The 25,266-nt window shown below is 42.5% G+C and overlaps 1 protein-coding gene across 5 annotated transcripts in view; it reads right to left on the bottom strand.

Moving 5' to 3' along the window:
* Nucleotides 1-25,266, bottom strand: part of ZBTB20 (zinc finger and BTB domain containing 20) — a 577,566-nt gene that overhangs the window by 26,544 nt on the left and 525,756 nt on the right. For 3 of the 5 annotated variants that reach the window (XM_067546058.1, XM_067546059.1, XM_067546061.1), the window contains one exon: nt 14,203-14,390. In XM_067546058.1, coding sequence (XP_067402159.1) covers nt 14,203-14,390 — 188 coding nt within the window. Of the gene's footprint in view, nt 1-14,202; nt 14,391-22,313; nt 22,416-25,266 lie in introns of those variants that run through there. The other 2 variants (XM_067546062.1, XR_010919343.1) reach the window with 2 other exon arrangements.

The following is a 25,266-nucleotide window of genomic DNA, read 5'->3' as shown; positions in this document are numbered from 1 at the left end:
GGCCAGAGAATCAGCCACTGTGGTTCTACCCCATGCTCTGCCTACAGGATGGGAGGAGGATTCTGCTTGCCTTCTGCTTGTTTACTCCAGCTTTCTGAGATGGTGCTGGTGGGTGTCTTTCACCGTCTTGTGTCTCAGTTTCCTCATCTGTAAGATAGGGATAATACTACTGCCCCTAACCTACAGAAGGGATGTAAGCTTTAAATGACCTTTGCAAATTGTTTGGAGTTCCTTGGATGAAAGACACCAGAGAAGGGCCAGATGTTAGCTCCTCTGATTCCTTCAGAGTTTTGTTCTCCAGGCTTGGAGACACTGAGTTTTCTGCCTACACTTTTTCAATGCCTTGATTTCCACCCATGTCGCTTGACACTCTACAGCTTAGTTATAACTGCAATGCACTGGCTATAAGTGGCAGCTCCCCTTCACGGTATAATTGTGACCATAGGTTTATAAGTGCCAATGACAGGCTCCACTATTTTTAAGTTAAAAGATTTATTCCTGTTACAAGAAATAGGATTTACTTTCACGTTTTCTCTTCGACATGTTCTCTTGGAACATAGAAGATACCAGTGTAGAAGGGATGAGGGTCCATCCAGCACAGCATCCTGCCTGCAAGGAGCAGCCTGCACCTCTACAGTTCTGTGCAATTCAGAGGAGTGCTTTAAAAATACATGCCATGCATCTGATCTCTCCTCCCATCTGCCACTGAAAGCTGCCTCTGCCTTTGGGTGTGTACCCTGGAACAGACTTCCTGATTTCTGCCCACATCCTAGCACTACTGTTGTTATGGCCTTCCATACCCACAAGGAGGCACAGAGCAGAAGGTATTTTTCCTAGAGTCATTTGTATTCTTTCAATTTTTGATAAACAGACGTGATTTGTTTTCTGGTTTTAAATCACACACCACACATACACACCTCCCCTTCTCTTAGGCCTGTGCTTTCCGGTTAGGATTTGCTTATTTTGATCTCCAAGACTGATGGCAAGCTGGACAGAAAACAGCAAGGAATCAGACAATAAATCAAAAACCCCAGGACCAGATCCTTAACTGGTAAAAATCAACATAGCTTCACTGACTTCACTGGAGCGACGCCGATTTACACTAGCCCCGAGCATATTAAAAAGCCAGTAGAAGAGAACAGTTTGGTAAAGTGCCCTCCCATAATTGGAAACAAACAAAACAAAATGGCCACATGATGGCACCATTTCTTCAGAAGAGAAATCAAGCTGCTACAACTAGTATTATTGTCTTTATTACTGAACTTTTTAACATCTCAGTGAAAACTGGTTCTATTGTGCTCACCTGGGCCCAAAGATGGAGGAATTAGACCTGCTTAAACCAGATCAAAATTTGGCTCAGGTTTCATTCGTGTGTTATGGATTTAAGGCTGTTTGACTATAAATCCAGGTGTTCTATGGCTAATATTTCCCTTCACAAAGCCAATTCCTATTACCCATAGAATATGCTGCACTGCTGGAGTTATAGTGTAACATCAACTGAACAAATGAGATGGAGCCAATAACGCCCAGGAAGTTACTGTGTCTTTGAGGGATCTTCCTTCAGTTTAAGTTAAAATGGAGGGATGTTTACTGAAGAAAGGAGGAATCTGCTTCCTCAGAAATATGGGCTTCCCTGGGGATGTATTTTTCTTCTTTAAGGTCCTTATTCAAAGCCCAATGAAGTCACTGGGAATGTTTCATCGTCTTCAATGGACTTTGATCAAACTCTCAAGGTGCACCTGAGACTGAAGCCCTATAAGAAAGATGAGTGTGGACTCGTCTTCCTCTTTTCTCTGCATTTGGCTGTAGAGATCTATAGCCTCTGTCAATGGAAACAGTCCTTAGGAGGGAAGTGATAGTAATAATTGGTGCTGGTGCACTGATGACCATCTCCCAAAATGGTAACTGTTACCCCTGAAGCCCCTCTGGATTTGCCCCTGTATCCCAAGGCTGGGAGAAAGTGGATCAGTTTGAGTGTGGTTAAATACAGTAAGTCTGAAAGCCTGTGGGCTTTGGTTAAAAGGACAATATAGATTAAAACCCCTTAAAGACCTGTTTAGAAGGTTTCTATTCTGCCCAGAATCAGAATCTCTCTATGGAGAGTATTAGTAGCTATCTTTAAGGAAAGGGAGACTTTATAGGGAAGTCAAGTGTACAATTTGGTTTATTTACACACATGGGGGCTGATGGGAAAAACTTGGGGTGGGGAAGCAGCTATGAAAACCTGAGCCACAAGTGGAAAAGGGGTTTTACCTCTCTTTCTGCCTTTGCATTTCAAAACTGTCTGGACAGAAGCTACCATATGAAAATACTTGGTTTTGTTTGGTTAGTCTTTTGATTTGTCTCTTTGATCTGTTTACAAAAGGGTAGTTTTTAACTAGCAAGACTGGCTGCTGCAGTAAATTTTCCAACCCTAGAAATATCATACGAGAGAGAGAGAGAGATGCCTCAAGGGGTTGGACTGTGGCTTTTTTACGTTGAGTTTTGGGGGACAGGAGGGAGCTGTCTCCCCCAGAACGGGCACCAGAGAGCAGGAGTGAACAGACAGCTATTGTGAAAGGTCCTTTACAAGAAGCTCTGTGCATCCTTCCATCCCTGCATAGCTGTTTGAGCGGATGCTTCTGAACTAGCCCATACAATCAGTGTGATAATGGCACACACTCAGCAAAAGACGTGATTTTGATTCTGGACGCTACAGCCTACTAAAACAATTTCTGTCCTCAGCTACAACTGTGCAACCACAAGCAAAAGGTACATCCCCAACATCACCTTTAGTTTTGGTGTGATGGGAACTTGAAGTAATAAAAACAGATTCAGCCCTAGGCTACAGCTAGGGTTATTTGATGTTATTAGACTGATCTGCAGCACTAAACAGATATTGCAATTTTTAATACTCCAGCCAAATATTTGAAAAAAATACAAAACTCTGTGCTCTCTATTTATATATACACACACGGACACTAACAAGTGATACTAATATATCAGTTCTCAGGTGTGGGTCAAATTCTGTCCTGAGGTACAGCCCTCACCCTTCTCAGTCAAAAACATCACCTTTAGCAGGGGGTTTTCTCTCATTTGGGTACTGGCACGGCCCAACCTTTTCCAGACTGACTGAATGGGATCACAGCACAAGGTACTTCTATTAAACTCAGTGTGGTTGCATAAGGTATCCACGAATCTGTGTGGAGAAGTCATCCTTTTTGGTTTTATTTCCTCTAGCACATTCCTTTCGCACCCATCCCCCACGAAATTTCTGCTTTTTCTCTCTCTGTATAACATCAATAAATTACATGTGATCACTTCTCTCATCGATTTTTAACAGAAGTACAATATTGCATACTTACATTTGTACTGGTTAGTACTCAAGAATAGCTGTTGGGAGACTACTTTTAACTTATACTACTTCTCTCTTGGGGGCTTTCATAGAGAAGCATTACCCCCACATCACATGCTGGTAAGAGTATGCTGTGTATCCCAGCTACGCAGAGCTCTTTTCAGTTTAGCATAGCAAAGCATACTGCAAAAACGAGGGATGTGCATGGGTTATAGTATTTGTTTTACATGTTTCATGGGCTTTGTGAATACCTCAAGGAACCATTTATAGTGATGAATTAACTAGAGATCTAGACTTCTCACTATATTTCATTTCCTGAACAGTGTAAATATAAGACTAGATCTCATGATATTTTGTCCTCATAAATGACTCCATAAAACAATCAAAACATCCAAAGCAAACATAAATACTGAGATGACACTGAACACACTGTTGGTGCAACTATAAATAGTAATATTTGAATTGCTATGGAACCCAAATGCACAATGCTTCCACAAACAGGCAGTTGTGTTCAATCATCACACAACAGGCTGGTAGGACATAGTATCCCTCACAAAAGCAGCAGGTCAGTCAGAAGTTTGGGTGGCACCCTCATAACACATACCTTATTTTCAACTCTGTAACAGTTCAAAGAGTATTTTATGTACAGAACTGTAATATTGTGCTCTTCTCTAGTGCCTTCCACCAGAGAATGATAAAATGCTTTGCAAACATTTATGGATTGTAATGACCAGGATCTTAATTTTATGTTTTAGTATCTCCAGCAGCACAGCTAGCACCATGCGAGAGCTTTGGTTCAATACTGGTTTGGACAAAAGAGTTCCCCTTACTCAGTCAAGAACATCTTTTCAAATAGCACCTGGGTTTTTCCTCTCCTTCACGTGCTGGCCGGGCCCTATTTGGAATGACTGAATGGGATTATAGCACAAGGTCCGAAAGGCTACTTTCAAGAAAGCAAGAAAAATGCAGAGCAAGTGAGTCTGGAAGATCGAATGAGGGCAGCAAAAAGTTCTTAAACTGGAGATTTCACAGTGACGAGAGAGAACAGAAGAGCAAGAAAATCCATCCTAACAATAATTGTAAATCTTGGTTACCCAAAGTATTTGGGTAACAAGACATGGTCTGGAGAAATAATTCCTCAATCCCTTAAATCAATGTTTTCTAAAGTGGAGGATGCACATCCTAAGGGAGTGCAAATGACCAGCCAAGGAGGGGCATGGAAGACGTGTACATTAAAATGAGCAGGCCTTTAACAACACGTGGCAGTGTTGAAAGGGTGTGATCAGTTTTCATTTTCTTGATGGCAGATTCACCTTTCAAAAGTGTGGGAATTGCTGACATGATTGCTGTGTGAGACAGCTCATTCCAGAGCATATTAGAAAAGAGCTATTCTTGACTTAGGCCGTGTCTACACTACCACTTATGCTGGCAAAACTTATGCTGCTCAGGGGTGTGAAAAAACACACCCTCTGAACAACGTAAATTTTGCCGGCATAAGTGGTAGGGTACACAGCTCTGTCAGTGGGACAATGTCTCCCGCCGACATAGCTATCTTTGCTCTTTTAAGTGGTTTTATTATGTCGACAGGAGAGCTCTCTCCCGTAGGCCTAAAGTGGCTACACAAGCGATCTTACAGATGTGCAGCTGCATCAGTACAACTGTGCTGCTGTGAGCTCGCTAGTGTCGACATGGTAGGACACAGGAGGTGGCTCAGGAAATATGTATTGTTAAGCCATCAAATCACAGTGATCAGAACATTACTAAGTTTGACATCCTTGCAGGAGGATCATATCATGAGGTAGGCTCTGACATGCAACTTCAAGGAGGAGGATTATTAAGAAAACTGAGGAAGTTACTATGAAAGAGCCTGAAAGGAAAAGATAAGAAATTAAAATCCATAAAATCAGCAGGGAGGTAGTGTTAAAAATCCTTTATTAGGATCAATATGCATATCCCAGGACAACAGCAACAACCAAAAAAGGAAGCGGACTAACACTAGGATGGTTAAATAATAAGGCACAAGAGTTTATTAAGGCTGAAAAAGTTTCCTTCCAAACATGGAAATCATGCGTAAGTGATGCTAATAGAAGAGAGCATAAACTGTACCCAGCAAGATATAACATGGAGATTAAAGAAGTGAAGAGGAAATGTTAAGAAAAATAGCTAAAGGTATAAAGAAAGTACTGAAATAACAAATTCTTTAAATACATCAGAAAGAAGACACTCACAAGGCAATCACTGGTGCCTAAGAAATGCCTTAGATTGCATGGACAGCCAGATTAAATAGACAAGCAAGAAACTCAGTGGGTTAGCTAGACCATCAGTGTATAAAAGAGATAGGGTAATCAAAGAGGATACAGAAATGTTACGGTCTATGTGATATTTTAGCATTGATTTTCAACTTGGAGGATGATGGGGCAAGGAAAGCTATCTCAGGGTGTGAAGGTGATGGCACTGTCCAGGAAAATATTATAAAACAAACAAGTAAATAAATAAATAAAGGAGGAGGTAATATAATATCTTAAGAAATTAAACTGTAATGGATGGCATTCCTCAAGGAACTATGAAGTTGCTGAGCTACTAATATAAGTATGTAATTGAGGGATTACAGGATGACCCACACCTTTCAGAGTGGTACTAATGGGTGATCTTGAGAATTAAAGAGACCAGCAAATTTTACTTTGGACTCAGGAAAATAGTTGGGAAATGTTTGTGGATAATTATAACGTAGGTAGGTGAGTGTAATATGATTAACAAACAAAAGCATAACAGCACTGCCCATGCCAAGTGTCCAGAAATCATGTGATTTAAAAATAAATAAATAATCAAAATAAAATACAATACAATTGTGGCCCTTTTTATTTGCCTTCTGGTTTTTGAATCTTTAGGATTCACTGGGGACACATTTTCAAGCTTTTATCTACAACCACGAAACTCTTTCTTTCAAAAAAAGGAAAGCTGAGATTCTCTTGTAATTATTTCACTCCAGGAGCTGGGGCTTTAAGAAAAGCACCAAAGATCGTAAGACTTGACAACACTGCATCAACTTAACATCAAGGTCACTCAATTAGGGAATTAGCAATTAATGTCTCAGTTAAGGTCATTACAGAAAGTTTTCCAATGCTCATAAATGACTTATGATTCTAAGTGCCATTGACTTTAAACACCAATGAAACTTAGGAGCCTAGAGGGCCGGCTCTAGACCAAATGGCATCCAACCTCCCCTCCATTTATTAAACTTTTGAATACCTTATTTTTTATTGCATTTGTAGCCCATTTCGTGACTTTAATGCACAATCTGCATGCATGAATCCCTGTCATATAAGACGATACATTTGCACACTAGGATCTGTAAATCTGTATTTATTCATGCCATATCTAAGCAAATAATTTTTTTTGTTTCCTCTAAGCTGATAGAAACATTTTAATTTTTAAAAACATTCCATTTTCCCTTTTGTCGCTAAGAACAAAAACACAGCCCCGAGCCCTGAGCCTCCCTAGCAGTTTCCTGGGTCGCCTGTCCCTAAATCCTGTCCTGGGATCCCAAGTCACTTAGGCGCTTTTGAAAATGTACCCATTAACGACGTAACTGAAATGCCGTTCCACATCACATGCAGTTGAACAAAAATAGAGATGAGATAACGGCTAATGTGAACACGCTGCCTGACCCTGCACCCAAGCAAGTCAATAGGCGTTTTCGCATGGAGTTCAATGGGAACAGGACTGCCCTGCTGAGATTCTCACAGCATGCCCCCCATCTCACATGTGCTGTCCTGGGCTCAATGGTCCCAGTGCAGTCCCATAGGAGGGCTGAGCAGCAAAGCCAAGAGAAGGAGAGAGGAGGCCAGGAAGATAAACATCCTTCTTGTTCTTACTACAGAACCTGAGAGGGGGGACATATGAAAATTAAAACAAAATCTGGAAATGAAAAAATTCCGGTAACCTGCAGCTTGCCAGGACCACAGCACTAGCACTAGGCAGAGCAGCCCCAGTGAGTCACAAGGAGGGTGGACAGGCCTTTATTGGCTGCTCAGGAAAAATGCCATCCTGAGTTTTCCATCCCACTACCTCAGTGCCCCGTGGAGTTTAGGAATCCTGCAAGGCATTTGCCTCCCTCTCTCTCCCTTTCCCTTAAAGACCCCATGGAGTTTAAAAGGCAGATAGCCATCAAAATAAGAAAGTCAGATTTTACTAAGAGAAAAATGCAAACAGAATCTGCTTCAATGTTTCTGTCCCAGACTGCAGCGCTGGAAAGCCCAGGTCTGGATCTGGACAGACACAACATTTGGAGGTTTTGTAGGATTCTGGTTCAGACCCATGACTAAAGAGATTAAAAAGTGCATTCCTTTCAACATGCAAGAACCTACTTGGCCCCGAATTAAACAAACAAACGAACAAAGATTTCCAGGTCCCTTTATCCATACCATCTACAACTGCTGTTCTGTGCTTCTTCTTTATCTTTGTCTTTCCTGCTTGAACTTCCACTCACCATCACAATCTACTTTCAGGCCAGCCCCCTTTCAGGGTTCTGTGTCCTCTTAAATCATAATCACATCCTACCCATTGTTTTCAATAATCATCCAACGTGCCCCACAGTCCCATGGAAACTCTTTGCTAAGATGTTGTCTTTCCCTTATCTGGAACAAATTCCTTCACAGATGAACCATCTTTGTCCTTCCAATGTCTAAGAATAACACTTAACTATCAATAGACACAAAGAGATTCAGCTGCACCATTCCTGTGGGATTCCTATGAGTTTAGATACATCTGTTAAGATGTATACACATCAGAGTCTGAATGAAGTTTTATTTTTGTTATATCCTTGAGCGTTTGTTGAAATTTTCTGCCAGAATGTTCTTATCTTTTGGCACTCCCAAAACATAGGTCTGTATAGTCATGGATGCTATCTGAACAGCTCCTACATTATCTACACTCTCTAAAGCCTAACCTATGTATATGAGGCCATGTTCTGAAGTCCTTATTCAATCTACACTCATCAAAGTCTAGCCGAGTTTTGCCCATGTAGAAAGCCAAGTATGGTGTTAGGATTCGGCTCTTACCAACTGTTACCAGTCGCTTTATCGGTGATCCAAAAAGTGTGTAGAATCTGGGCACCATCTGACAATAGTCTCATTGCTTCCTTGTAACTATTCCTGTATGCCTAGGGCCAGATTTTCAATGGAGACTCTTACCCTGCGGCTGCAGTTTGCACCCAAAACTCCTCATATTTGCATGCACAGCAGCATGACATGTGTAGCATGGGGTATTTAGAAATCTGTCTGGTAGAAAGCCAAGTGAATTCAAGGTGCTGGTTGTGATCTGCAAAGCCCTACATGGACTAGCACTCAGCCTTTTCAGAAACCACCTCTCTCTCTGAATTGCCATTCTACCTGCATTTGCCTGGAATGGTAGGTTGTGGATCTTTGCTTCAGGAATTTCCTGTCACTGGCAATATGTCTAAGCCCACGAATAGGAATATTTAAGACTCAAGCCCACAAGGGGCAGAGTCAATGTGACTTCGCTGGGGGGCTGATGGCACACAGCACCACGCAAGAGAAACTCACCTCTTCACAGGACGGGGTCCATAGAGAGCATCCTATCATACATCTCTTTGCCTAGACTTTTCGCTAACTACTTGCCTCAACATCCTTGGCATTCAAACTCTGCCTAGAGTTTCTTCACCTCTGTCTTTTAAAGATGAGATGCAGCTGGCTGTCTTGGGGTATTTGCTCTCTATATTTGGGAAATTGCTCTTAACCTGAACCATGGACAGAGCACCCAGATACTCTGAGGAAAATTACCTTGTAAATGTTTGTTATTTTTTCATGCACAAGTGATTGCACATGTAAAATAGTGAGTGCATATTACAAAACTGGTTTGAAAATACCAACCATAAAATTAAAGTCCTTTTTCCAAATACATGTAAAATAAATTTGGACTCATGTAACCTGCTGAAATAGATTCAGAGACCTGGTACACTGATCTAATGCTACAATGGCCTTCCCTGTTAACCTGTTCTATATAGACTCATAGACTATAAGATCAGAAGGGATCATTATGATCATCTAATCTGACCTCCTCCACAACGCAGGCCACAGAACGTCACCCACTCACTCCTGTAATAGACCCCTAACCTAAGACTGAGTTATTGAAGACCTCAAATAATGATTTAAAGACTTCAAGGTACAGAGAATACACCAGCAAGTGACCCATGCCCCATGCTACAGAGGAAGGCGAAAACCACCCAAGGCCTTTGCCAATCTGCCCTGGGGGAAAATTCTTTCCCAACCCAAACATGGTGATCAGTTAAACCCTGAGCATGTGGGCAAGACTCACCAGCCAGACACCCAGAAAGGATTCTCTGTAGTAACTCAGAACCCACCCCATCTAACATCCCTTCACAGGCCATTGGGCATATCTACCACTAGTAATCTAAAATCAGTCAATTGCCAAATTAGGCTGTCTCATCACACCATCCCTTCCATACATTTATCAAGCTCAGTTTTGAAGCCAGCTAGGTTTCTTGCCCCCCACTTCTCCCCTGGGAAGGCTGTTCCAGAACTTCACTCCCCTGATGGTTAGAAACCGTCACCTAATTTCAAGTCTAAACTTCCTGATGGCCAAAATCTATCCATTTGTTCTTGTGTCCACATTGGTGCTGAACTTAAATAACTCCTCTCCCTCCCTGGTATTTATCCCTCTCATGTATTTATAGAGAGCAATCATATCTCCCCTCAGCCTTCTTTTGGTTAGGCTAAACAAGCCAAGCTCTTTGAGTCTCATAAGGCAGGTTTTCCATTCCTCGGATCATCCTAGTAGCCCTTCTCTGCACCTGTCCCAGTTTGAATTCATCTTTCTTAAATATAGGAGACCAGAACTGCACACAACATTCCAAATGAGGTCTGACCAATGCCTTGTATAACAATACTAACACCTCCCTATTTCTACTGGAAATACCTTGCCTGATGCATCCCAGGACTGCATTAGCTTTTTTCACGGCCACATCACATTGGTGGCTCATAGTCATCCTGTGATCAACTAATATGCTCAGGTCCTTCTCTTCCTCTGTCACTTCCAACTGATGCATCCCCAGCTTATAGCAAAAGTTCTTGTTATTAGTCCCTAAGTGCATGACCATGCACTTTCCACTATTAAATTTCATCCTATTTATATTACTTCAGTTTACAAGGTCATTCAGATCTTGTTGTATGATATCCTGGTCTTTCTCTGTGTTCGCAAATCTCCCAACTTTGTATCATCCACAAATTTTATTAGCACACTCCCACTTTTTGTGCCAATGTCAGTAGTAAAAAGCTTAAATAAGATTGGTCCCAAAACCAATCCCTGAGGAATTCCACTAGTAACCTCCCTCCATCCTGACAGTTCACCTTTCAGTATGACCCGTTGTAGTCTCCCCTTTAACCAGTTCCTCATCCTCCTTCCAATTTTCTTACTAATCCCCATCTTTTCCAATTGGTATGTTTATTTCCCTAAGCAAGAAATAGTCCTGGTCAAGTTTCTTTTTTAATCATAGTTTTAAAAATATTTTTAGATTATTTCCCAAATATTTGAGCTCTTTACCAGTGTGAAGAATTTCCCTGTCTTAGCCTCTTTCTTAAGAACAAGTCCTGCAGTCCTTGCTCACGTGTAATTTCCATTGACTTCAATGGGGGTTTCACCTTAAATGCGTACACTTAATTTTGGAAGTGTCCATTAGATCTCTTTGAAGTCTCCTCTTTTCCAGCAAGAGAAAAACTAACTTCCTGAGACAAACAGTTTTCATCCATTACCAACCTGAGATGGATTCACATGTGTAAAAAGCTCTGCAGACCATTACTAAACCTTAGGTCAACCAGTCCCAAATCTGTGCCAATGCTATTGTGTTTGATAGGGATTTAGCCTGGGGAACCCCATTCACATTAAAGGGAGTGTGACTAAACTACCTGTATGACTGCGAGTTCTGTGGAGTTGGAAGTAGGGGGGGGGAAAATAACAGCATCTTGGTTCAATTCTTCCTACACTCAAATAATGTCAACATGTTTTCATCCCCATCATGGAAGGAGAGGACGGATGGGGGGTAAACAGAACATCATCTGTCCCCACAGAGTTAAATATCCTTAACTCATACTTACACTATACTCTTCCATTACCTGCCCACACAGCATGACGCACAGGTATAATAGATACCCAGAGATGCAATTTTTTACATGTCTCTGAAATACAAATAAAAGTGCAATTCCTTTTCAATCCCTTATATAGCATTTGACAAATAATATGTCACATGCCCATTGTGGTGTCAGTACTGAACATGTAATGAACCTCTTGTAAAGCATAGGTAACAGGAGAATGAAGCTGAGTTTCTCCGATTGTAAATTTCATGTCTTTCGTGGGATTAAAAATCTCTACTGCACATCACAGCACAGACACCAAATCAGAGGAAGGGCCAGACCGAAACCTCATATATTGCCAACATGCAGGTCTCTGGGTTTTCTGTACCAAAATGAGGATACGGCCCAGTCAAAGAGTCAGATATCTCTGGACTAGCACAACCATCACCACATAAGTGTGCCAGGCTATTTTTTGTTATTCTCAGAAGTATTGTTCTCTTTTAGTAAGGCACACTCGGGAATCACATCCATGCAGCGTGGGAGTACTTTATGAATGTGCTAGATACAAAACACTGGGTCAAATACTCTGTTGGCTTAACTCCATTGAGGTCAGTGGGGTTATGCTAGGAGAAAATCCACCCCATCATCTCCATTTCATATTTTATCAAACCCAATTAAAACAAACAAGGTTTTACTGCAGATTTTTGAGAGAGAGCACAATCAAGGATTGAACACAGGGGTTGGAAGTCAGGCGCTCCTGAACTCTAAACCTGGCCTTGCTACTGACTCTCCATAGCCTTGGGCAAGTCGCTTAACTTATTTACCTTGTTTTCTTCATCTGCAAAATTGGCTTAGCTATTTTATAGGGGTGAGATAAGGATTACTTATTTGCTCAGCCCTGCAAAGTACAGAAAGTCCTTAACTTTTATGAACTTCAACTGGCATTGAGGGCATGCACAGTCTCTCAGGTGGTTCTCAGCACTTTCTGGGTTACTGCTATTACCGTTGTATAAAGCACTAGTGAGACCTCATGTTGAACACTGTGTGCAATTCTGGTCTCCCATGTGTAAGAATGATTCATTCAACCTGGAACAGGTGCAGAGAAGGGTTCCTAGGATGATTGGCAGAATGGAGAACCTGCCCTTATGGAAGGACACTTGAGGAGCTTGGCTTGTTTAGCCTAACAAAACAAAGGCAGAGGGGAGATATGATTGCACTCTATAAATACATCAGAGGGATAAACACCGCGAGGGAATGGAGTTATTTAAAATTAAGGGCCAATTACAAAGAACACAGGCCTCAAGGGAACCCTGACCCAAGAACAAATGGATATAAACTGGTCATCTGCAAGTTCTAGTCTTGAAATTAGATGAAGGTTTCTAACCATCAGAGGAGTGCAGCTTTTCAAGAAGTGGGGGATAAAACCCCTAACTTGTTTCAAGACTGAGCTTGATAAGTTTATGGAGGAAATGGTATGAGGAAGATTTCTACATTGGCACATGGCCCATCTGTGTCTGCTATTGGCAAATATCTCCTATGGCCAGAGACGGGAAACCAGATAGGGAGGCTCTGAATTACTACAAAGAATTATTTCCCAGGTGTCTGGCTGGTGGGTCTCACCCACATGTTCAGGGTCTAACTGACTGCCGTATTTGGGGGTCAGGAAGGAATTTTCCCCCAGGTCAGATTGGCAGAAACCCTGGAGGTTTTCACTTTCCTCTCGAGCACAAGGGCATAGGGTTACTTGCTGGCTTGAACTGGAGTGGTAGATCCTCTGTAACTTGAAGTCTTTAAAATCAAGATTTGAAGACTTTGGTAACTCGGCCAGAAGTTATGGACCAATTGCAGGAGTGGGTGGGTGAGGTTCTGTGGCCTGTGATGTGCCTGAGGCCAGACTAGATGATCATGATGGCTCCTTCTCACCTTAAAGTCTATGAGTCTATATAAGGGCCAAGGATAACTAAGTCCCCTCTCTCTGAAGATAAGAGTTGTAGAATTTCACTATTTTGAAAATCTACTGTGTATTTCTGCCTTTTCAGAATCCAGTTCCAGTTGCTCATTTTCTTGTTTGGGCTTTTTTTGGTGTTTATTTTTTTTGGGGGGTTTTCTGAATGAAGTGGAAAAGAACATTTTAAAAAGACCAGGAAACCTGTGCTGACTCATCTCTGAGTTATTACACTGAAAACAGATCAACAGCAAAAGCTTCAGGCCTATCTGGTTGCACTGGACCTTTAGTCTTCCAGGCCCCCGACACACTAAACCCAATCCACCTCATAGAGCATCACCCTGATTCCTTACCTGCAGCCCTGTCTGCTCCTGGAGTCTGCCACAGATTTGCATTCCTTAATTGCTTTCCTCCACTGTGGCCTGGGCTGGGGTAGGGGTTGCAGTCAGAAGACAAGGGGGATGAGGAGAAGCACAACTACATGGAGATGAGGAACCCCAGTCAGAGGCAGGGAGGGAGCTGGTGGGTAACCCTGTATGTTAGTTCACAAAAATTAGGGTCCGCCCTGCATACCTGACCTATGCCACTCTCTCGGTATTCTCAGGCTGACTGAATAATCACAGCCTACCACAGAAAACTTCCTGGAAAATATTTTGAAGATAAGGGGACCAAAAGAAGGGAGGAGGGAATGATTGAGGAGGCCTTGCTGATGACATTATGGAAACAACACGGAACAGGCTGGGAAAGCTGGTCCACACTGTGGAACAGTGTTTCACCAGCCCCCAGCGACCCGCCAGTGCAACTGCTGTACTCACAATCAGATGACCCTGTGTGTGCGGGCAGGATTGTTGGTGACTGTGATGAGTGGGTGAGGGCTGGGCTCAGAGGAGGAACAGCTTCAAGGTTCAGGCAGGGAAGGCCTGGCTTGGCGCTGCATGCACACGTCTGAGTAATCTCATTCTCCTCAGACGCCTTCTGGTTTTCAGCTGTCTTGGGTTTCTTCCTGAAAATAAACAAAGAGACCTTTGAAGGGACTAGCTGCATATTTGGGAAAAGGCATTTTTAGAATCTGTTAAAGATAACTTGCTTTTTTTTCTCCTTAAAGGGAGGTAGAGGGAGGACTCTTCTCCATGCCTGTTTGGAAACAAGCTGCTCCTTGTTTTCACTCTGATGCAGTGGCCTGAAACCATATTAAAGCATCCAGGCCAAGTAAGAAACTCCCCATTCTGCCCCTATTGATACTTACAAATTTAAAACCCATTCTAGTGCGTTAGACAGTCCGAGCTCAATGTGACAAATATAAATCAAGGCTGTATCACCCTGAATCCAAAATTATTCAGAAATACAACAAATGTATCTGGAAAACAAACAAACACTAATGTTTCCAGTTCAAGAAGTGTGAAAGTTAAGCTGGTACTTTGTAAAGAAGATTATGGGTGCAGGAGGCAAGGGCGGGGGAAGGGGGCAATTTAGAGAGGCAGAGGTCATCTATACAGGTGAAGCAATAGAAATTAGATCCTTACACAACCAGCGATAGCCACACTGCATGCTGGCTTCCTCTACCTCCTTTAAAAGAAGAGAGTATATAATTATTACATCTATTACTTGTACTTCTTTAGTACACTACAACCAAGACCTCAAAGCATTTTGGAAACATTGAGAACGAAGCCTCAAAAATCCCACTTGAGGTGGGTAATCATTATTATCCTCATTTTACAGATAGGAAAACTGAAGCATGGAGAGGGAGTGTGACTTGCCTAAGGGATACAGCAAGTCTGTCAGAGAAAGGGGAAAAAAAGCCCAGATCTCTTTGCTTTAAGTCCTAGAAAATGCTACCTCCCTCTTTACAGAATTAAGTTACAGGTGGGGCTCTAATTGCAGAGTTTAGTTTGAAAAATCATTGTCCTGGAGCAGCAGGGACTTGTAAGTTTTGGTCAGTAGACTGGCTACCCTACTGTATGTCTGGATCCATGCAGGTGCAGTGCTCAGGGATGTCAGCAGAAACCCATAGGCAGTGTGCATAGCAATCCATGTACTACCAGCCTAGATTCCAGAAACGGATCAAAGGTTATTCTGTGATGGCAGGATGTGTCACTTACAGCTGTTCATAGGTACAACCCAATGAAACCTGATTTCAGATGCTCTTATTTGGGCTAGAATGATGCCCACTTAAAACACAAATAACTGTTGAAGACAGGAACCTTCTTACAAGTTTTCTCTACAAGAACAGAGCCCTCCGTTTGCATTACAGAAGTTGTGGGGCTCTTCTATTGTTTTACCCAGTTTCCCTACATCACAGAAACCATTCTACAAACAGGGCACTGGACTAGCCATCAACATAATTCTTTAAATGGCTGGAATAGTTGTGATGTCAGGAGCCCTTTCTGAAGGGACTAATTGCCCTGGTAAATGCAAATAAACAACAAAACCAGATTTCTCCTATATTCTCCACCACCAAAATCCCCACTAATGGGTCCTGCAAAGATATAGGTTCACTAAGACAGCAAATCTGTCAGAGAAAAGAAGTATTTTTTAAAAATAGTCCTGCCTCTTACCTATCTTTTTAAAAAAAAATAGATTTTACAAAATCCATTCTAGGGTCCAAACCAGAAGGGAAAAAAAAAGAGAGAGAGAGACACACACAAAAGAAAGAAAGAGCATCTATCATGCAAGAGAGAGCAAAGCCACTCTGCCATTAATCGAGAACATTGTCTCCAGTTATATAAAAGAATTATATAAGCCTGGCATATCTGAGGGCACAGCTTGTGGAAACTCTCCTCAAACCTTGGGGGCTGCCAGTTCTAGCTGGTTACCTTCAGAGGGCAGCAGAGTACCAGCTGAATCCAGGGTACATTGCAGTGAGACAAAACCTTCCTAGAATCTTCCTCTTGGTCATCATGCCAGAGGTTAGTCTGCCAAACTCCCATTTTTAAAATTTTCTTTGCCGTAAGTGTTAAAATTATACACTCCAATGAAGTGTCTCCTCAGTCAGAAAATGAAAGCTCAAGTGAAAAAAGTTAAACAGGCCCGCTCTCTCCCTCCCCTCCACAAATAAAACCAAGCCGGGCACCCAAATCTGAAGTAAAACAACAGAAGAAAGAAAGAAAGAAAGAAAGAAAGGCAGATGCTGCATAAAGAAATGCAAAGCAAAACTGAGTGTGCACATACACACACAGATGTGGAGAATCCGGGCCAAGAACCACGGGTTTCCTCATGGCCAAGTGACCAGAGTCAGTGGTCAAAAGCATGTGGCTGCAGGCACCTGTCTTGTGCTGGTGAGTTCTGACTGGACATCCCAAATTGGAAGAAAAGCACAGAAACATTTTGGTCTTCCCACTGCTCATTTTTCTGTTTCCAAAGAGGGTTTCAAAGGGGAGTTTTTAGGTGAATCAAAGCTGAATTAGACTTGTTAACCCCAGTGGTGCTGGCAGCTTTAATGTATTTCATGTTAGGGGATCCGTCCTTCCCAAAATCAGAGGCTTAGTACAGTGGAGAATACTCCTTCCCAAACACTGTATGGTAGGGTACAACATATATTACAAATATTTTGAAAACACAGTGGGCCAAATTCTGATCTCACGTACACCAGAGTAAATCTGAAGTAACTCTTCGCTTCAGTTGAGTTACTCCAAATTTTTATTAGAATAACTGAGGATAGAGCTGCATCACTAATATGTTTTAAATTGCATGAAATCAGAGAGTTTTGAAATACTGTAAGTAAACTTCATACAGAGAAAGGCCTGAAAAACAAATTGAACATCTCAGCATCTCCAAACTTCAGCATGCTTGAAATCTGGATCCCAATTCAGATGCTAAGATCCACCGCTAGCCACACAGGTTACTGCCACATGGCAATGTATTTTAGAAACTGGAATATGGAAAGTATATGTTTTGTTTGTGAAGGCCTGTGACGATAGCTGAAGTGCTAACTCACATTTCCTAGGGTCTGTAGAGAAATGTCCATCCTATCTCTCATTCCCAGTACACCTCTCTCCCTCTGTACGCACGCAAGCACATACACACGCACAAAGCAGTCTCACAGCATTGTTAGATGTGAAGCTTTCAGGCAATGGCACTTGTTCAGCCAGCAGTGGATCTGGAGGATTGGGGTGGTTGGAGGGGTTGGACATATGGAGTAGCAGACATTCTCATCCTTGGTAATAGATATACAACATCTAAGAGTTTCTCTTCACGGCTGTTAACCCGAGTTATAACTGGACTATTGCCCATAGCTCATGTCCCATCCTCACACACAATCTCTGCGCCGTAGTGATGCTTTGAACTCAAGTTGGCTGACCAATCAGGGAGTATAGGCCATAGCTCAGATTAGCACAATTCATCAACTGCTAACAACAGCAACAGCACTCCATGCTGCTAATCCAACGACTCTGTGCAGCTCACGGGTTAGTCTGCCGCGTGGCCCTCTCACTCAGACTAGGCTAACTTGAGAGGAGTTAACTCAAGTGTAGATAACTTGAGTTAACTCTGCAGTGAAGAAATAGCCCAGGTGCCATGTTGCTAAATGATTTCTACTTCTCTTGCATCACAAGCACTCAGAATCAAGTACAGAGGCAGGGTAGAAAATGTTTTAACATAGGCTGGCTACGAATAGCATCCTTACCCCCATCTCCAAGCTCTCTCCTCTCTGACTAGGTGTATTTGCTACCGTTGCTCTCAAGGGAGACAGAATACTATCAGGAGGCCCTTGCAACAGAAACTATTCCAAACCAGAATGCTGTGGCTCTGCTACATGTACTCGGTGGAAAGGGAAAGGAGACAACAATGCTGTTTGGCACCAGGGAAATAAGTGTTCACAGCGTTACTCCTCTCCTTTCTCCCTGATCAGAATGCTTTCCCTGCATCTAAGTAACTTACACACATGAGAGGGGTGGGAAGCCAGCAGGAGGAGGGAAGCTCAAGTAAGGGAAACATCAAAGCCAACTTAAAATGTAGAGAAAACTTATTAGAAAAAAGGTGCGGCATCCACTTTGACCAGAAACTAACTCTGTAGGAGCCCAGGCACCGAGGCTCTCTAAACGATCCTCTCCCCATCTCTCCAATCCCCAAGCCTAGACTCCTATAGTCAGTGCTATGGACAGACAGCAAATCCTGACCTGTTTATTACACAATCTCGCTGTGTTCTTTATCTCCTAATTCCAGAAGGTAAACTGAGGCACTATCTCACCACAGTCAGTAGCTTCAGAATGTGACTGCCGGTTGGCTGTGTCAAGAGGAATGGAAGAGCGGGATATGGCTTGTGCATAAACAGTGAGAGGAGGGGGCAACAATGGCTGTGGTTTGGGTTTGGTGGGAGGGGCAGCTTCTCTAAGTGACTGTGGAGCATCTCAGCATCATTGCAGTTTGTACATCTTCCCAGATTCTGCCTCTGAGCTGGCTACAGTGCTTGGCAGCACCACATAATAATTTCACTTGTGGGTGTCAGTGTAATGCACTACTTCAGTACATGTGATCATGTTTCCTTCTCGTGACAGGCCTCAGCAAACTCTAACAGCCTGCTATTAATTGCCAGCTAACAGAGATACTTAGTTTCATAAGGCTATGGATCAGCTCTTCCAGTCAATGAAGCTGAGTCTGAAAACGCTCACGGCATCATCATCGCCCCTCATTATCAAAGAAAACAGAGGGCCAAGATGATGGGGGAGAAGACATTACAGTAGATGACCCTGAAGTATGTAACCTAGAAGTTAGACATGATGAAGACTTATTTACCTTACTAAACTACTCAGTGCAGGATTGTTCATTTAGTACGGTTTCATCCAGTCTAGTTTTAAAGGTCCCTTGCAATGAGGCTTCTACCCCATCCCTTTGGGAGACTCTTCCACAGCCAGATCTCTCTCTTGGGAAGTGTTTCATGATATTTACCACTTCAAATATTTTCCCTCCCTTCTTGGCCATATACTCTTTAAATATCCATAGACTGTTATCAAGTCCCCACCATGCATTAGTCATCACATAACAGAACTGCATATATTTAGTAGGTCTTTCAAACTTTTCTTATAAATCAGTCCCTCCAGCCTCTGATCCCTCCAAATTGTCAATATATTTTTTGGTAATGAAGTATCCCCCCTTTTATGTACATCAGCATTGCAGTACTCTATCATAAAGGTCTAGAAACCCGACATCTCACAATAATGCAGCTAGTACATGGTTTTAGGCACTGAATGCACCAATTTTTTTGTTTGTCTATTTTAAAGGCAGAATGGATCAGAACTGAGCAGGTGTGGCAGACATAGCGCCATCCAGATAGGGAGGACTATCTCCTTGTTTCAGGATGCCTTTGAAACCCAAAATTGCACTTATTATTCTTGCTACCCAATTGCATTGCAAACTCCAGCCATCCTCCTTAATCGCTTTCACACATCACTTCTCCCCAGGTTTCTCCCTCACAACAATTATCTGTGTTTGGGATTAATTTCCCCCAGATGTATTAACATGTCACAACAAGCAAACCTCTCACTCTGATCTCCCTCACAGACAGGCAATTTAGTTTGCTCAACTGCCAGCATTTCCCACATGTCAACTATAACATCAGTGAACATTCCAGGCCTCCTTTGAAACTGGCATTGCCCTGAGCCCCAGTTCTGGAAATGGACCCAAGTGCTCTATGTCTCAGGTTCTCCACTTTTAGAAGGACGTCAAGCCCATTTCAACTGATGTAGATCATTAAAAGGATTTAATTTCTCCTGGTTATACGTCAGTCCAGCCTGATCTGGGATCACAGCATGAGACAGGGCAGCTGAATGGCTTCTTATGAGTTTCTAGTTACTTCCTTGAGCCACATCTCAGAACGCAACACACGATCAAACAGCTAAGCTGAGTAAGGTATAGGTGAGCCCAAAAGTAACCACGATGCCTACGGCCCTTCAGATCAGCATCTGTTAGCATGGGGATGCTGAGAGTTAAGGAGGGAGGCTGAACTTTCCAACCTCTCGAAAAGGGAATTATTCATGGAGAGGCCTAGGGCGCTATGGCAGCAGAGAAAATACAGAAAAGGTGCCGGCCACATTCTGCAGAGTAAAGCTTTGCAGTAATAAAAATAAAGCTGAATTATTATTTAATGGTCAAATGATGACTGCCCCTGTATGAATACACTGGGAAAGGGAGGTGACGAAAAGGTTCGAATGAGCCCTGCCTTCTTTAGTGCATCTGTAAAGGAGACAGTCATAATGAGGCTGTTTGCACTGTCTGAGCACCAGGGAACAAGCAGAGATGACACGTTACTCTTGATAGTGGCGGAGGGAGGGAGGGAGGCACAATTTCAAGGTTTGGTGGTATGCAGCGGGAATCAGGGCAGGGAATATAAACCTTGGCAGAAATCTGGGGGAGAGGGACACACGTGTCACCTCTAGGGTGAAGGATATGTTAGCACAGCTGGCAGCACTGCACACCCTAAGGAGTGTATTTGGATGGGCTGGGTCATAGTCAAGCCCTGCTCCCTGGAATACCAGCAAGTGCTGGGAGGACAATACCAGGGGATTATTGCTACTGATGTAACAAAGGCTGCTACCGACTAAGCTTCTGTCTTCCACATTCCAAGTATTACCCCTAGCGGAGGCATAATGTCTCCCTCCAGTCACTGCCCCCTGACGAGGAGCATCTGTGGTACCTAAGCATTCCACTAGCGTTTGAGTCATAATTTGGCTTTAATGTAGTCAGTGCACAGAGTATAGATATAAATTGAGGCATCTGGTTTTTCCTGGTTTAAAAATGCAAGAGAGAGCAAGCTATTCATCAGGAGTTTTAAGCAATATTTTTGAATGTTTTACTACACATTCATTTCCCACCTGCATGTATGATACTCATGCCATTCCTGATATCAGTCCTTCTCACCATGAATGCTGAACCTCTCTCAGATGTGACACTGACAATGTGCGATGTGTGGTCAGAAATTATGAGCACAGTCAGTTAAACAAACCAACCAACCCTGCGAGAAGCACAGAGAAGTCTGACCAGACTCCTGACCACAAAACTCAGATGAAAGATGTACAGAATTCTGAAAGCAGCACCATTAAAAGTTGCAAAGGCCCAGAAATCTGAACAGAACAGAAACCTAGGATGGGAGGCATGGAGACTTGATCAGAGTGGCACTGAGATCCAACCAGAGCAGGACAAAAACCCGTCCATTGAAGCAGAAAGCTACAGTGAGAATCAAGACAATTTCATCAGAGCAGTAAAAAAAAAAAAAAAAAAAAAAAAAAAAAAAAAAAAAAAAAATGACATCAAGAGGAACAGAGCTCTGACCATCACAGTTTAAACTATAAGGTATGTACTCCAGAGTAGCAGGTAAGAGTACTGTGAAACTACAAGGCGCAGAAAATCCACTGAGAACATCAGGAAGCTTCAATGAGAGGCATAGAGATCCAGCCAAGTTTCTGCAAAACCACAGTGACACACAGAGATCCAACCTGAATTGTACAAAGCTACACGAAGCACTGAGACTTGACAAGAGCAGCTCAAAACTTTAATGAGATGCAGGGAAACCAAACTGCATTGCATGGGACTGTAACAAGAAATAACGTGCATTGATCACACCAGACTAGTGACTCTGCAAAAGACAAAGAAATCTAATAAAAAACAGGGCAAAACTCCACCGAGAGATGAAGACACAAACCAGAGCAGCATTAAACTTGAGTAATAGGCAGGGAGACCCTACCAGAACAGAGCACAGCCGGAAGATGCAAGGTGGTCAAACCACTGCTAATCTACAACATGAAGCCAATACTTACCAACTTTTTTCACTGGTCTGCTTTTTACCCACTTATTTTCCAGGTAAATGCAATGTAATGTAAAATCTAACTCGTGTTCACCAGGAGTGGCTAAGTGTTGAGGGTTTGGGGGGCTTTTTGGTTTTTGTTTCCTTTTTGCTGAAACAAGAAGTCTTTTGCAGGACATAAAATTTACTTACAGTAGTTCCCAAATGGTGTCACTCTTCAGGTAAATCACTCCAAGCCTTGGCCCTAGTGCAGACGTTCATTGGGGCAGGGGACAGAGAGAGGTTGTGTCTGTACTGGAAAGAAACAAAAGGAAAGGAGACGGGGGAATTGTTAATAATTTATCAAGAGTGAGAGAATTTGCTGCAAGGTTAATCAGTATTCTCCACATCTATATGGTAGAGCGAGGCCTCGCAGGACTAAATTCTGTCCTCTGTTACATCTGGGCAACCCCAGCTATAAATGAGGATAGATTCTGGTCCCTCGTCTCCATGGCCTAACCATCCGATCTATTTTGGGTAGGTCGGATTAGGGGCACTCCAGCAGCCAACTGCCAGACGGTTTTTTTTTAGAATTCCTTCCTGGTCTTGGAGGTTTCCTTCCATGACCGCAGCTGCACTGAGCAACACTGGGAGCCGTAGTGCGCATGAAGCACCAGAGTTTTTCCCATCATGTCATCAAGCCCTGCTCAGAACCGAGGACAGAAAGAGCTGCCTCTAAGTTAAATACAGGTGAAAGGAGGAAAAGGATCTGCCTTGCTCCTCCTGCTTTCTTTGTATTACAGAAACAGTGACTAAAATAGAAGTGTATCAGTCCAAAAGCAGAATCTCCACCTACTCCTCTTTTGGACATCAGTGGGTAGTACTTCAGTGACAAAAACCAAGCAGGCAGATAATTTATTCTCAGTCTTTCAGCGAACGTCAAACCTTAGTAGCAGTTTTGTATCTGAACTGTCTTCTCTGGAGGCTGTATCTTGCCACAAGAAAGGAGTAAAACTCAGTGATCTAATACAGAAATGGGCCCAAAGACAAACTTCAGAAGCAAGCATCCTTGATATTTGGTAGAGGGGAGGAAATCAACATCCAGACCTGACTTTTGCAAATGGCCCATTTTTATAACTGGCTAAACCAAATCCCTGGATCTGAACCCTACTAAATATTGGGATTTTTTAAATCTTTTATGACTGAGTCTATCACTGGACTAATAGGGCTTCTCTTTCTCTAAATATTATAATCCTTCGGTAGTTGAGGGTTGTCTGAAACCAACATCCAAATGACGAGCTAAATCCTGCTCACTTTACTCATGTAAGTAGCTCTGTGGACATCAGTGTATCCAACCCTGCCCACACTGAAGCCAATTGTTCTTATTGTAGGAGTATGGGGTTTTCGCTGTGATCAGAGAAGAAAAACGAATATTTGCTTTATCGACAAAATCAAACAAACCCACACGTGAACAAAAATGATACAAAGTGTCATTGTTATTTTACAGGTAATTAACACCACTGAGCAGGCCTGAAAGTATGTTAGGAAACTCATCACAATAATATTCAAAAACACCAATCAATACAGCAGACACATTGGAATGAGTGCCTACCAACACAATTAAGTATTCTCTCAGTGCATTTTAGATGACATTATAATAATGCATTTCGCAAAGTTTGCATTCAGGATCAGTTTAATGTACACATTTTGCAATAATGATGGCTAATGGCAAGCTGGAGCTGTGTAATCAGACAGACTATGCACACTTTGCAGTTACACATCACAAGGACTCAAGCAAGATTTTCTTTGAGGTTCTAGTTTTTGTGGGCACATCCCCCTCCTTAAAGTTTGCTTTGAATTTCATATTTAAACATATTCAAAAGCTCAATACAAAACTTATTCAGAACCACTGAGTTTCTCCAGGGTTTGGATTAGAACTGTAAGTCAGCTCCACATTTGCTTGCAAAATTCACAAACCACACTGACAAACATCAAGCGCTGAATTTCAAGGATGTAATGATGCCCGATATGTGCATAGTTTTAGGTTTCATTGCTAACATTCACCATAAGTTTTCTTTTCAATCCTCTGCCCTGCTTATTCTGTTTTCCATACAGCCCTCATCTCCCCTTCTACTAATTTTCATCTTGCTTCCTATGTACATTTCATCTGTGTCATTCTGTCTTTTATTCTGCTCCTCTCCCCACCTTTCTATGGTGCAAATCCTTCAGTGCTTACAGAGGATCCAATCCTACAGTCCATCTGCATGTTTAACTCCCACAGTAGTTTTTTCAGGCAGAAAGACCACAGGATCAGGCACTCAGTCCTCCCTCCCTCAGACAAAATGTCTACTGACTAGGAGTTTCACACAAGTCAAGTCTAAGGACTGACAAAGTTAGCCCAATGTATTTTGTCACACCTCTTTCTTTCTCTGTCATGTGTTGTGCCTCTGGTGTTTGGGATCCTGATCTAGTGGATGCTAGGTTGTGGTGTGGCCAGCACTCACTCTGTGGTTCATAAACAAGTGTGGAAGGAAGAAAGGACACTGGGGATGGGGATGGGCCACAATCACATATGGAAATCAGATACTGACCTCCCACTGAAAGTCATTTGGACTTAGGAGCCTTAGGTGCTTTTGAAAAGCCCACTCTGGGTGAAAAGCAGGAAGAAAATTGTAAGTCCTCGAACACTTAGCCAGCTTCATTGCTCCCTCCTTCAGCACTTCTTGTGTGGCCTAAACAGCTTGGCTGTTTTCATTTAATATTAAAATACATTGTAATGGGGTACTTGACGCAGCTGATTATATTTAAAATACAAAATCAATGAAACTGAAGGTTGATCAGATCATGGGGGAACACACTGGGGAAAGTAGCATCCAGAAACACACTAGGAAAGGGGTCTTGAGCCAGATGGGGAGGCCAATAGGTGATGGGGATTTTGGAGCATGAGAACATTAGGGCAAAAAAAAAAAAAAAAAAAAAGTCTTTCACAATTGACAGTAAGGAAGCAGGGGGTTGGGAGTCAGGATTCATAGGTTTTCTCTGTGATTCTGCCACTGACTCACTGTGTGAGCTTTGGAAAGTCTCATAGCCCCTCTGTACCTTGGTTCCTCCAGCTATAAAATGAGAATATTAACATCTACTCCACAGGGGTGCTATAAGGTTTAAT

Source organism: Emydura macquarii, unplaced genomic scaffold (assembly GCF_026122565.2).
Source record: "Emydura macquarii macquarii isolate MOO-44397 ecotype Brisbane River unplaced genomic scaffold, CSIRO-AGI_Emac_v2 contig_1119, whole genome shotgun sequence".
Classification (NCBI taxonomy): domain Eukaryota; kingdom Metazoa; phylum Chordata; order Testudines; family Chelidae; genus Emydura; species Emydura macquarii.
This window is presented reverse-complemented; position numbering and strand designations above follow the sequence as displayed.